Genomic DNA, 12,500 nt, shown 5'->3' on the forward strand with positions numbered 1-12,500 from the left:
ACACACACTGTAACCTTAACAACACAGGTAAATAACTACATTGTGAGCTTCTCTGTCTTTTGGGTAGCGGTGTGCGGTGGGGACATCAATAAAGACCAAGGGCAGATTCAGTCTCCAAACTACCCAGATGACTACAGGCCCTCTAAGGAGTGTGTGTGGAGGATCACCGTGTCCGAGGGCTACAGCGTGGGCCTCAGCTTTCAGGCCTTTGAGGTAAAAAGACAAACGTTTTATTAGTTTACCGAGTTTTCTGTAATAATGAACGACAGGAACAATAAGAGCAGCATGAGCTTTTCATTTAAGTTAAACAAAGTCAAAGTGAAATGACGCTTAAAGTTCCATTTAATGTCGGATTCACAAAACCATGATGTCAGATAATTACCAGATTTCAAATCTCTTTTTTTCATTCAACATTTAACTGAGTTTAAATTTGTTTAAATCTCTTTCTCTCTCTCTCTCTCTCTCTCTCTCTCTCTCTCTCTCTCTCTCTCTCTCTCTCTCTCTCTCTCTTTCTCTCTGTCTGTCTTTCTCTCTCTCTGTCTCTTTCTCTCTCTCTCTCTCTCTCTCTCTCTCTCTCTCTCTCTCTATCTCTTTCTCTCTCTCTCTCTCACTCTCTATCTCTTTCTCTCACTCTCTCTCTCTCTCTCTCTCTCTCTCTCTCTCTCTCTCTCTCTCTCTCTCTCTCTCTCTCTCTCTCTGTCTCTCTCTCTCCCTCTAATCAGATTAGGATTGTGCCTAGCCACTACAGTCAGATGTCCATTTGTGTATTTGTGTGTGTGTGTATGTGTGTTTGTGTGTGTGTGTGCATGTGTGTGTGTGCATGTGTATGTGTGTGTGTATGTGTGCGTGTGTGTATGTGTGTGTATGTGTATGTGTGCGTGTGTGTATGTGTGCGTGTGTGTATGTGTGCGTGTGTGTATGTGTGTATGTGTGTGTGTGCATGTGTATGTGTATGTGAGCGTGTGTGTATGTGTGTGTATGTGTATGTGTGCGTGTGTGTATGTGTGTGTGTGTGTGTGTGCGTGTGTATGTGTGAGTGTGTATGTGTGTGTGTGTGTATGTGCGTATGTGTGTGTGTGTGCGTGTGTATGTGTGCGTGTGTGTGTGTGTGTATGTGTGCGTGTGTGTATGTGTGTGTGTATGTGTGCGTGTGTGTATGTGCATATGTGTGTGTATGTGCATATGTGTATGTGTGCATGTGTGTATGTGTGTATGTGTATGTGTATGTGTATGTGTGCATGTGTATGTGTATGTGTATGTGTGCGTGTGTGTATGTGTGTATGTGTGTGTGCCTGTGTATGTGTGCGTGTGTGTATGTGTGTGTGTGTGCATGTGTATGTGTATGTGTGCGTGTGTGTTGTGGAAAGTTCACAGTTGCACAGTTATGGCCCTCTTGTGTACTGGACATAGAGGAAGCTAAAAGCTTTGAAACTAAAAGAAAATGGTCTGCATTTTAATCAGAACTGTTTAGGAATGTGTGTAAATGTGTGTGTAAATGTGTGTAAATGTGTGTGTAAATGTGTGTTAGTGTGTGTGTGTGTGTGTGTGTGTGTGTGTGTGTGTGTGTGTGTGTGAAAGAGTTAAACAGAGAGACACAAAGCAGGATAGAACTTTTTTAACCTGCGCAAACCTAGACACATTGCTCACTGCCCTGCGTTCATACGCAAACACAGCACTAAACACAGCACTAAACCCAAGACCTTGACATACCAGTGCTCAGACACACACACACACACACACACACACACACACACACACGCATGCATCTGTTACATGAGATCCTGTTTTCATTGGAGCAGTTTAAGGCAATAACACCTAAGGTGCTATTAGGGTGATAATATAAAGAACACACGATATGTTTATGTTCCTGCGGGTGAATATGTGTGAACACATTCAGATTGTGTAGACGCGCTAAGGATGTTTGTGTTCTTGAGCTTTCATTCACTCTGTATGGCGATATGTGTGTGTGTGTGTGTGTGTGTGTGTGTGTAGATCGAAAGGCACGATAGCTGTGCATACGACTATCTGGAGGTTAGGGACGGCCTGTCTGAGAGCAGCCCCCTGATTGGTCGATTCTGTGGCTATGACATCCCTGAAGACATTCGTTCCACCTCCAACACACTGTGGATGAAGTTCGTTTCAGACGGAACTGTGAATAAAGCCGGCTTTGCTGCTAATTTCTTTAAAGGTGTCTTTCTCTATGTATCTCTCTCTCTCTCTCTCTCTCTCTCTCTCTCTCTCTCTCACACACACACACACCCACACACATGCTCACATACACACACAAAATCTTTTATTTTTAAACATCTTTAATGCATTAAAAGCAGGTCCTATACATGGGAATAAACTATAGGATTACTCACTGTGTGTGTGTGTGTGTGTGTGTGTGTGTGTGTGTGTGTGTGTGTGTGTGTGTTTTTGCAGAGGAGGACGAGTGCATGAAGCCAGATAACGGTGGCTGTGAGCAGAGGTGTGTGAACACATTAGGAAGCTTCAAGTGCGCATGCGACCCTGGATACGAGCTGGCCCCGGACAAAAAGAGTTGTGAGGGTACGAGATCGCGCACGTGTGTGTGTGTGTTTGTGTGTGAGTGCAGGTGCAGGTGTTTCCGCCTATCTGACCCAGACATGGCCAGCGGAATGTATGACCACTCTGCACGGCTGAAGAAAACATCCTCAATCAACAGGAAAACAACAGGGACAAACTTTGTGCACGCTCGAAACTATTCCCTAGCGGACTCACAGCAACCGACCGTAACTTAGAGTGTTTCCTGACCTGACCGACGATGACTCAGAGACGTCACTCGGCACAGAGGAACCCCCCCCCCCTTTTTTTTTCTTTTACACCCATCTTTTTTCTAAGCTATATGTGTTATTTCCAAAAAATATAACACGGGCGTAGTAGCTCTTATTCACCACCCGGAGCAGAGTGAGAAAAACTCTCCTGTAGTCTTTTTATAAACATGTACCTTCTGTAGCAGGTCCTCTGTTTTGGTTAATCACAGGGAAGGGATCTGATCAGACAATAGACTTTTTAAATAGCAAACTGATGACATGGATTGAGAAGTAGAGAAGTGTTTTATGTATTCAGTGGGAAAGAACAAACTGAGGAATTAGGTTGCTATAAGGGACTTTTATTTATTTATTTATTTATTTATTATTATTTTTTTTTAATTTCTTTGTTTGTTTGTTTGTTTTTTCGTCTATTTTGACACAGTGACCTCCCACACCGTCAAACCAACGTTGCCACATGTAAGCGTGATGGGAAACACAACAACCGCACACACATCCACATATAGCTCTTGCGAGTCTTTTTGCCTCTAATTAGACAATGCTGCCAGGCACAGCGTGTTGTGGTGACTCCGAAACCGTGCAGCACCCATCGAACATTCAACCCCTGTTTGTTTTCCTGCAGACTTACACTACAAGCGCATCGTTCGCCTGTTCTTTAATGCGAAATATCCGTTGCTGTTTTTTTCTGTATCCTGTAATCTTGCAGCTGCGTGCGGAGGTCTGCTGTCCAAACTGAACGGCACCATCACCACCCCAGGCTGGCCGAAGGAATACCCGCCCAACAAGAACTGCGTCTGGCAAGTGGTGGCTCCTACGCAGTACCGCATATCTGTGCAGTTTGAGGCCTTTGAACTGGAGGGGAACGAGGTGAGGAGCGTGTGTGTGTGTGTGTGTGGGTGTGTGTGGGTGTGAGTGGTCATGTGCATTTTAGAATTAGAGCATGATCTTAAACCTAAGATTCGAATCACATGAATCAGTGCATCAGTATTTTTTAGCCAATCAGATTCAGCCATTTGACAGGGCTGTTGAAATAAATATATCTAAAAATAAAATATGAACGAATATATATACAGTATATGATAGTGACTGTGTGTGTTGTTATTAAAGGTGTGTAAGTACGACTTTGTGGAGGTGCGGAGCGGCCTGTCTTCCGACTCGAAGCTTCACGGGAAATATTGTGGTACGGAAGTTCCCGAGGTCATCACTTCCCAGTACAACAACATGCGCATCGAGTTTAAGTCGGACAACACGGTTTCAAAGAAAGGCTTCAAAGCGCACTTCTTTTCTGGTTAGTCAAATTTCACACTCTGTCCAAGCAGTCATAAAAACCCCAAACTCCAAACCCCAAAATGCCCCTGTTGAGGATTTAGGTTGACGAGAGCGTGTGTGTGTGTGTGTGTGTGTGTGTGTGTGTGTGTGTGTGTTTCATGATCGAATTTCATCAAAAAAGCCTTTGAACTTGGTTGTATAAACGGAGTTTTGTGGCGGCGGTTATAAAAACCCCTTTTTTGTTGTTTTGTGGTGTAGATTTCAGAAGTTGTTTTTCAGAAGTCGGGTTTCTTTTTAACGATTTTGTTCGTCATCCTGTTTGACTAAACCCTGTCTCTGTTCCTTCTCACAGTGTTGTGTCCTAAGAAATGCACAGAATTTGCCTGAGCCTGGATTTACCAATGCGCATACTTTAGCTATCTTCAACTATATTGTGTGTGTGTGTGTGTGTGTGTTTTTGCACACTAGAGATTGAACCCAGCTTGTAATATTCATCGCTTTTTTATAACTTGAGTAGAATGGACCTGATTGGATGGAGCTGGCCTACTTACTTACTTACTGGTTTACTGGGCGAGTCGCGCGACCCAACGGAACCAATATGGAGTCTGAACCCAAAATTGAGTCCAAGCCCAACACAAACCTGGACCACCAGCATGACTAGAGCGTGTTGTTGCAGTGGCATATTTCCTGATCTTTAAGCCGTGTACCTCTGGAGCAGACGAACCCCACAGATTCGTTCTTCAAACGGCTCACCAGTCCAAACCATTTCCAGCTCCACAAAAATGCACCCGGCTCAGCAGAGGCGCCGCTTTTCCTCATTTGCATCCGTTCTCGTAATACAGACAACGTGCCACAACAACGCGGGTGACTACAGAGTGCCAGGTTTAGAAAAATATTACAGATAATAAAAAATAATAATAACAAATTCAAGTAAAAAAAAGTTTAGCTGTGAGAAACTTAAGAGCGAAATCCAAGCCGAGAGAATATTTGAGAAACTGTGTGTGTCGTGTGCAGTGAAATAAAAAAGACTGCAACTCATTTTATATAGCGGTTTTTCTGTGACCTGTATGGTGTGTGTGTGTGTGTGTGTGTGTGTGTATTCATGTGTATATCTGTATATGTGCTGTAATATTAGGGCTCGTTCTCTTCCACAGATAAAGCTGCCACCTGCAAAGCACGGATCTTTATATTTAAGTCCTGTCATGACATAGCGTCACGTCCTTCTGCTCATAGGGCAGGCGTAAGGCGGGTCACAGGTACGATGATAGATCTCGGGGAATGGGTCGATCTGTCTTCTATATCAGGTGCTCACTTTCAGCTGCAGCAAATGTACCATAACAGCATTTGTTGATCCGACGTCAGATCGTATCGACAGATCGATCTGCCGTGCCGACGCCGCTCTCTTCTCACTAACAGCAGGTCCTGGATATCACACTCGAGTAGACAATTCGGCGTGCTAAAGCCGAGCCAGGATCTCACGAGGAACGCTAGAATAAAACAACTGATGGTGTGTTTGTTACAGAGAAACACACAACAACGCGACGGTGTGATGATAACTGGGATCATGCAGAGTAGCTGTGTTGGTATAATTTAAGGAGCTAACAGTGAATCCAAACGACAAAATACTGGAGTGCAGGAACAATTTCATGGGGAACGAGAGAGACTGAGATACAAAGGGAAGTTGAGACACACCAAGAAGAGAGGAGGAAGAGAGAGAGAGAGAGAGAGAGAGAGAGAGAGAGAGAGAGAGAGAGAGAGAGAGAGAGAGAGAGAGAGAGTGAAAGAGACAGAGAGCGAGAAAGAGAGAGAGAGAGAGAGAGAGAGACAGAGAGAGAGAGAGAGACAGAGAGAGAGAGAGAGAGAGAGAGACAGAGAGAGAGAGAGAGAGAGACAGAGAGAGAGAGAGAGAGAGAGAGAGAGAGAGAGAGAGAGAGAGACAGAAAGAGAGAGAGAGAGAGACAGGGAGAGAGAGAGAGAGAGAGAGACAGAGGGAGCGAGAGAGACAGAGGGAGCGAGAGAGACAGAGAGAGAGAGAGAGAGAGAGAGACAGAGGGAGCGAGAGAGAGAGAGAGACAGAGAGAGAGAGAGAGAGAGAGAGAGAGAGAGAGACAGAGAGGGAGATTGCGAGTCATTCACTGGGTTAAGAAAAATCATTGTCAGGAGACTCCCGGTATTAGATCTCTGGTGGCCCAGTGCCATCAGGTTCACTGCCCTCCCACACAGGGCTGTGTGTGTGTGTGTGTGTGTGTGTGTGTGTGTGTGTGTGTGTGTGTGTGTGTGTGTGTGTGTGTGTGTGTGTGTGTGTGTGTGTGTGTGTGTGACCGAGTGTGGCCAAGTGTGTCATAGGTTTGAAGGCAGTGGAGGATTGGTAATAATTTGATAATGCTGAATTAGTCACAGCACCACATCACAAAGGCAAAACACAAGCCATGTGTCTAGAGGGAAGTCCTGAAGGAGCCAGTCATCAGTTTCTAATCAGTCCTGATTGAGTTCAGGTTCTTTCTTTTTTTTTTATGGAAGGAATAATTTTATTGGTGTGGTAGAGAAAGACACTTCTATTACTGTAGCTCATGTAGGATATTGATGATGTGTGCATTGATGAGCAGTACACAGCGTACCAGCTCAGGACAAACACACTAACATATCTTCTGTCCTCATCCTCAATACAATATCCATTTCCTTACAGGATGAATGGATGCACATGTCGGTTCTTTTCTTACCGTCCACTTCTTTTCATCTTTCCTCTGCTTTGACCAAGTTATTTTGGGTAGATGTGGGTTAACTGGACAGTATTGTTTTTATTTATTACGTTTTCTCCTTATTTGCTGGGTGATGGATATTCTTACCTCTTCCTGTATCTTTGTTTTTCTGACTGTCTTGTTTTCTCTGTTGTGTGTGTGTGTGTGTGTGTGTGTGTGTGTGCGTTAGATAAGGACGAGTGCTCGAAGGATAACGGAGGATGTCAGCACGAGTGCATCAACATTATCGGCAGCTATGTCTGCCAGTGTCGCAATGGATTTATACTGCACGAGAACAAGCATGACTGCAAAGAAGGTGCGTACACACACAAACACACACACACACACACACACACACACACACACACACACACACACATACTTGTATACCAGTTGTGGTCATTACAGTATGTTAAAGCTTCCCACTGTAGCATTCTGTGTGTGTGTGTGTGTGTGTGTGTGTGTCAGTCCAGCACTGCCTTTAATGATCCTCTGACTATCTTTGAAGCTCTCTGTGGTTTGAAAAGCATAAAACAGTCTTTTTTCTTGGATGGAGTGTGTGTGTGTGTGTGTGTTGTATTTAAAAAAAAAACCCGGGTGAAGATGAGATGAAAGTCTTTTCCAGAGTATTTCATTCAGTCTGATTTGAAACATCTGGACTGTCAGGAATCTGGAAGTTTTATTTTTCCCCTCAGCATCAACACACACCGTTGTTAATTCACACACAGTGTTGAACCGTAGCGACTGTAATACCGCAGCGCTGCTCAACGCTCAATCCTGAACGCACTAAACTTTCTTTAACTAATCAAATCCCAGGTTTCGGGTCTCCATCAATTCTCCACATCAAGGAGCAAAAACAGGAGCTACGACACAGACAACATGCTAACTAACATGCAGAGCGGTTAAGTGTGTGACCTGAAGTCAGGATACATCACTACACCTATAACTCCATGTCCCTTAGCGTATTACTCCTTAAGTAGTCACTCTGTATATATAATGCTTGTCTTCAGGTGATGGAAAAGCACTCAGCAACATTTAAAGTAAATACACACATTTCCATTTACGGCATTTAGCAGACACCCTTATCCAGAGTGACTTGATGGTTAAGGGCCTTGCTCAGGGGCCCAGCAGTGGCAGTGGTCCTGGGGATACGAACCCATGACCTTCTGGTCAGTAGTCCAACACCTTAACCACTGACACACAAACACACACACACACACACACACACACACACACACACACACACACACACACACACACACACACACACACACACACACACACGTTTTTCTCTTTGTAGGGTTTAGTGAATATGTTTGTCTGACCCAGATTCATTGGATTATAATAGGTTCCTTGTAAAGGGCAGCTTTGTCCCCATGAATCCCCTACCCCCACCCCCCAACCAACACACGCACGCACATGCTCGCGCACACACACACACACACACACACACACACACACGCATAAATGTATGATTCGATTAGTGACTAACATCTTTTTTAACCAGAGGGTGGAGTGCCTTCTTTTAATGTGGAGGTTTCAGCCTATTTCTGTTAAAAGGCACACGGCCGAAACCTTTTCCGGCAGCTTGACTCAGTTTTTCCCGAGGGATAAACTCGGGTTACGTGAAAGCGGTTACTCCTGCAGCCATTAGTGTCCCCGAATCTCCCTCAGAGGGAAAAGGCTGATGTGGCTTCAAAGGGAAACATGGGTTCAGCTTAAAGCGAAGGAGAAACCAGCTCTCCTCTTAAAGGAGCATCTCAGGTGACCGTGAACTAACACTGACACCTGGGAACTGGGCCAGAGTTCAGAAAACATTCTTACACTAATCCTCTGCAGAAGAAGGTCCCCCCCCTCCGCCCCCACCTGCCCTTAGTGCAGACTCAGGCGTTTTCATGCTATAACATATTCCATAAGTCTTGCTTGCTTTTTCACCAATGTGTATTTACATGATTCATTACATTCCTCTATCTCTTCTACACCTTTACGTTAATCTCTCTCTCTCTCTCTCTCTCTCTCTCTCTCTCTCTCTCTCTCTCTCTCTCTCTCTCTCTCTCTCTCTCTCTCTCTCTCTCTCTCTCTCTCTCTCTCTCTCTCTCTCTCTCTCTCTGACCTTGTAGCGGAGTGTGAACACAAGATCCACAGTCCCACCGGCACCATAAGCAGCCCCAACTGGCCTGATAAGTACCCCAGCAGGAAGGAGTGTACCTGGGACATCACTGCCACTCCGGGCCACCGCGTCAAAATCGTGAGTGTTTCTGCCTGTAAACACGTCAGCAAAACATACACACACCTTCATTCTGCTCGGTCAACAAGATCCGTAACGCTTCTGAATGCTCCGTTCTGATTGGTCAGAAGGTGTCGATTCATCTTCTGTAACAGCAGCTAAAGGGAGTAGGATATTAATAAGCCTGTAATAAATATGAATGAACTATTATCTCTGGTGTACGTTTTACATAAAGACTTTAAAATGTGTACGTTATGGCATTTATGGAAGTTTAGATTTCTGTATAATGAACTTGAGACAGAAAAAAAGAGCAGCCGGTTACCTGAGAAGGTTCACAAATGTAACCCCACCCTTGCTAATTGATCAGGTCAACTGCTGTAATAGCACACACACACTCACAAAGAGACTCTTCCTGTCAAACTGTCTCACACACTCATACACACCTTTGGGTATTAATACTGTCTTATTACTGAGGCATGCACAAACACATCCCTCTCACACACACACACACACACACACACACATACTGTAAATCCCATATGATGCACACATGCGTTATTATCATATCCAAGTCATGCCCTCGACCAAATAAATCACTGGCGAAGTGAATCTATTAACAGAATATATTCCGCACTTTCAGAGCAGCTGCTTCCTCTGGAAACTCTTCTGAAATCCATTTTATGATTTGAATATATTTCATGTGTCTATGCAGGAAATCCCTCTTGGCCACGGGGGGTCAGAGCAGGCATTTTAACAGGTCCATCTGATCAAAGAGGTCTGTCAGGAGAGCTGCCGTGTGGCCCAGCTGTGTGTGTTAAGTGACTTTTAACGGCTCAGAAAAGAGTCATACACACGGGAGCGAACGACGAGAAGTCGGGTCGCCGGGCCGCACGAATCCGTCTGGGAAATATTTAAAAAGAGACTCCCAGATCAGTTTCTGAAGTCCAGTGGGATCCATTAAAGTGTTTGTTTTTTTTTAAAAATAGTGACATAATTCAACAATACAAGCGAGATCAAATCTTAATTTGTAGCTCCGTAGCTGATCTCCACCTTTCCATCTCTCTCTGCTTTTCTCATGCTAAAGAGTTTCACACTGTAGCCGAACGGATGAGAGCGAATCCCAACAGATGCAGCCAGAGGGAAAAACGTCTGCATCAATTTTACGTACATGGAAAGGAATGTCCAAGGGAAGGGAGTGTAGCTGGAGAGAGAGATTATAATAGGGAAGGGAGAAGAGAAGGCTCGCTCCAGGTTTCTGTCGTGATGATGCTTCACTGATGTCTTTCCCTCGTCCTCCTCTGTGTCCTCCGCAGTCGTTTAACGAGTTTGAGATCGAGCAGCACCAGGAGTGCGCATACGATCACCTCGAGGCCTTCGACGGCGACTCGGACAAAACCGCTATTTTGAGTCGGCTCTGCGGTAGCAAGCTTCCGGAACCCCTCGTCTCCACGGGCAACAGGATTTACCTCCGCTTCATCTCTGACGCCTCGGTGCAGCGCAAGGGTTTCCATGCTACACACTCCACAGGTCAGTGTGTGTGTGTGTGTGTGTGTGTGTGTGTGTGTGTGTGTGCTACAGTGGTGGATATATTTATGTTATTATTTGACTGTAAAGTTTGGATAGGGCAGGTAACACTTGTAGGACTAGCGTAAAGTTTCAGGAATCCATGTTTTTGTGAGTGCCTTGTAATTAAACAAAGAAAAAAAATACATCATCCTGATTCTGTTACATAAAACTATAAAACAGAGATCCAGCACTTTCAGATATCACTGTTATTAAATAGCCTACTTACTCACTGTAAGGGTTATCAGACTTTATGCCCAGCAGTGCCATCTATTGGCCAAAGTAGAACATGACATACAGCAAAGAGTTTTTTTTAGATACTAGTTATTAGATATTATTAGTTAGATATTAGCTATTATTAAATATATGCATATTTTTCCATGCAATTTTTTTAAGTAATTCATAATAATTATTCATAAACTGATAATTATTCAAATGAATTGATATAATAATTATAATGAAATTTGAGGGGGGCCACGGTGGCTTAGTGGTTAGCACGTTCGCCTCACACCTCCAGGGTTGGGGGTTCGATTCCTGCCTCTGCCTTGTGTGTGTGGAGTTTGCATGTTCTCCCCGTGCCTCGGGGGTTTCCTCCGGGTACTCCGGTTTCCTCCCCCGGTCCAAAGACATGCATGGTAGGTTCATTGGCATCTCTGGAAAATTGTCCGTAGTGTGTGAGTGTGTGAGTGAATGAGAGTGTGTGTGTGCCCTGCGATGGGTTGGCACTCCGTCCAGGGTGTATCCTGCCTTGATGCCCGATGACGCCTGAGATAGACACAGGCTCCCCGTGACCCGAGGTAGTTCGGATAAGCGGTAGAAAATGAATGAATGAATGAATAATGCCATTTGTTTGTGTATGCAGAGTGTGGAGGCAGGCTGAGGGCGGAGGCGAGACAGAAGAACCTGTACTCTCACGCACAATTCGGAGACAATAACTATCCGGGCCACACAGACTGCGAGTGGCTAATAACAGCTGAGGCAGGTTACAGCATCGAGCTGACCTTCACCACATTTGAGCTGGAGGAGGAAGCAGAGTGTGGATATGACTACATCGAACTGTACGATGGACACGACACGTCGGCACACAAACTAGGACGCTTCTGTGGTTCAGGGGTGAGGACCTAAGCAGCGTGTGTGTGTGTGTGTGAACATTGTATTAATTATTTGAATAAACAGACTTTTTGGGTTTTTATTACATTTTATTAGTCATAGACACAATCATACACAGTATGACATGCATTGGAATACATTTTTTTACAACTGTATGTTTTCTAAACATATATATAATCGATTAATACAATAATAATTCAATTCAGGTTTATTTGTGTAGCTGCTTTTTACAATGGACATTGTCTCAAAGCAGCTTTACAGAACATAAACATAGAATAAAAGGTTATTATAAAGAATATTATAAAGATTAATATAATATAAAATTCAAGATTAATGTTAGATATATTTAGTTCACAATGTAGGGGGGCCACGGTGGCTTAGTGGTTAGCACGTTCGCCTCACACCTCCAGGGTTGGGGGTTCGATTCCCGCCTCCGCCTTGTGTGTGTGGAGTTTGCATGTTCTCCCCGTGCCTCAATTCAGATAAGCGGTAGAAAATGAATGAGTGAGTGAGTGAGAGTGAGTTCACAATGTGTATGTATTTAGATTAGAATAGGTTAAAAAAGAAGGGTTTGAAAAAAAGAAAGACAAGACAAGATATAATACAGTGTATTAAAATGAAATAGAGTGAGATAAAAATAAAAAGTAGACTAGCTAATGGAATGAAGTGGCTTTAGGAAAAATAACAGGATGATATCTGGTATGAATACAGGAAGTGGGCTGTGAAGAATAAGGATAAATTGTGTGTGTGTGTGTGTGTGTGTGTGTGTGTGTGCAGTTATGTTCTTTATTCTTATGTCAT

At 44.0% G+C, this 12,500-nt stretch overlaps 1 protein-coding gene across 3 annotated transcripts in view; it reads left to right on the forward strand.

Annotated features, from left to right (window-relative positions):
• tll1 (tolloid-like 1) overlaps positions 1-12,500 on the forward strand; it is a 39,925-nt gene that overhangs the window by 25,511 nt on the left and 1,914 nt on the right. The window contains exons 13-22 of one of the 3 annotated variants that reach the window (XM_060864537.1): positions 68-213; positions 1,993-2,188; positions 2,425-2,550; positions 3,499-3,659; positions 3,900-4,080; positions 5,216-5,317; positions 6,990-7,115; positions 8,920-9,047; positions 10,340-10,553; positions 11,452-11,702. In XM_060864537.1, coding sequence (XP_060720520.1) covers positions 68-213; positions 1,993-2,188; positions 2,425-2,550; positions 3,499-3,659; positions 3,900-4,080; positions 5,216-5,317; positions 6,990-7,115; positions 8,920-9,047; positions 10,340-10,553; positions 11,452-11,702 — 1,631 coding nt within the window. Of the gene's footprint in view, positions 1-67; positions 214-1,992; positions 2,189-2,424; positions 2,551-3,498; positions 3,660-3,899; positions 4,081-5,215; positions 5,318-6,989; positions 7,116-8,919; positions 9,048-10,339; positions 10,554-11,451; positions 11,722-12,500 lie in introns of all 3 variants that reach the window. The other 2 variants (XM_060864535.1, XM_060864536.1) reach the window with 2 other exon arrangements.

Source organism: Tachysurus vachellii, chromosome 2 (genome assembly GCF_030014155.1).
Source record: "Tachysurus vachellii isolate PV-2020 chromosome 2, HZAU_Pvac_v1, whole genome shotgun sequence".
NCBI lineage: Eukaryota > Metazoa > Chordata > Actinopteri > Siluriformes > Bagridae > Tachysurus > Tachysurus vachellii.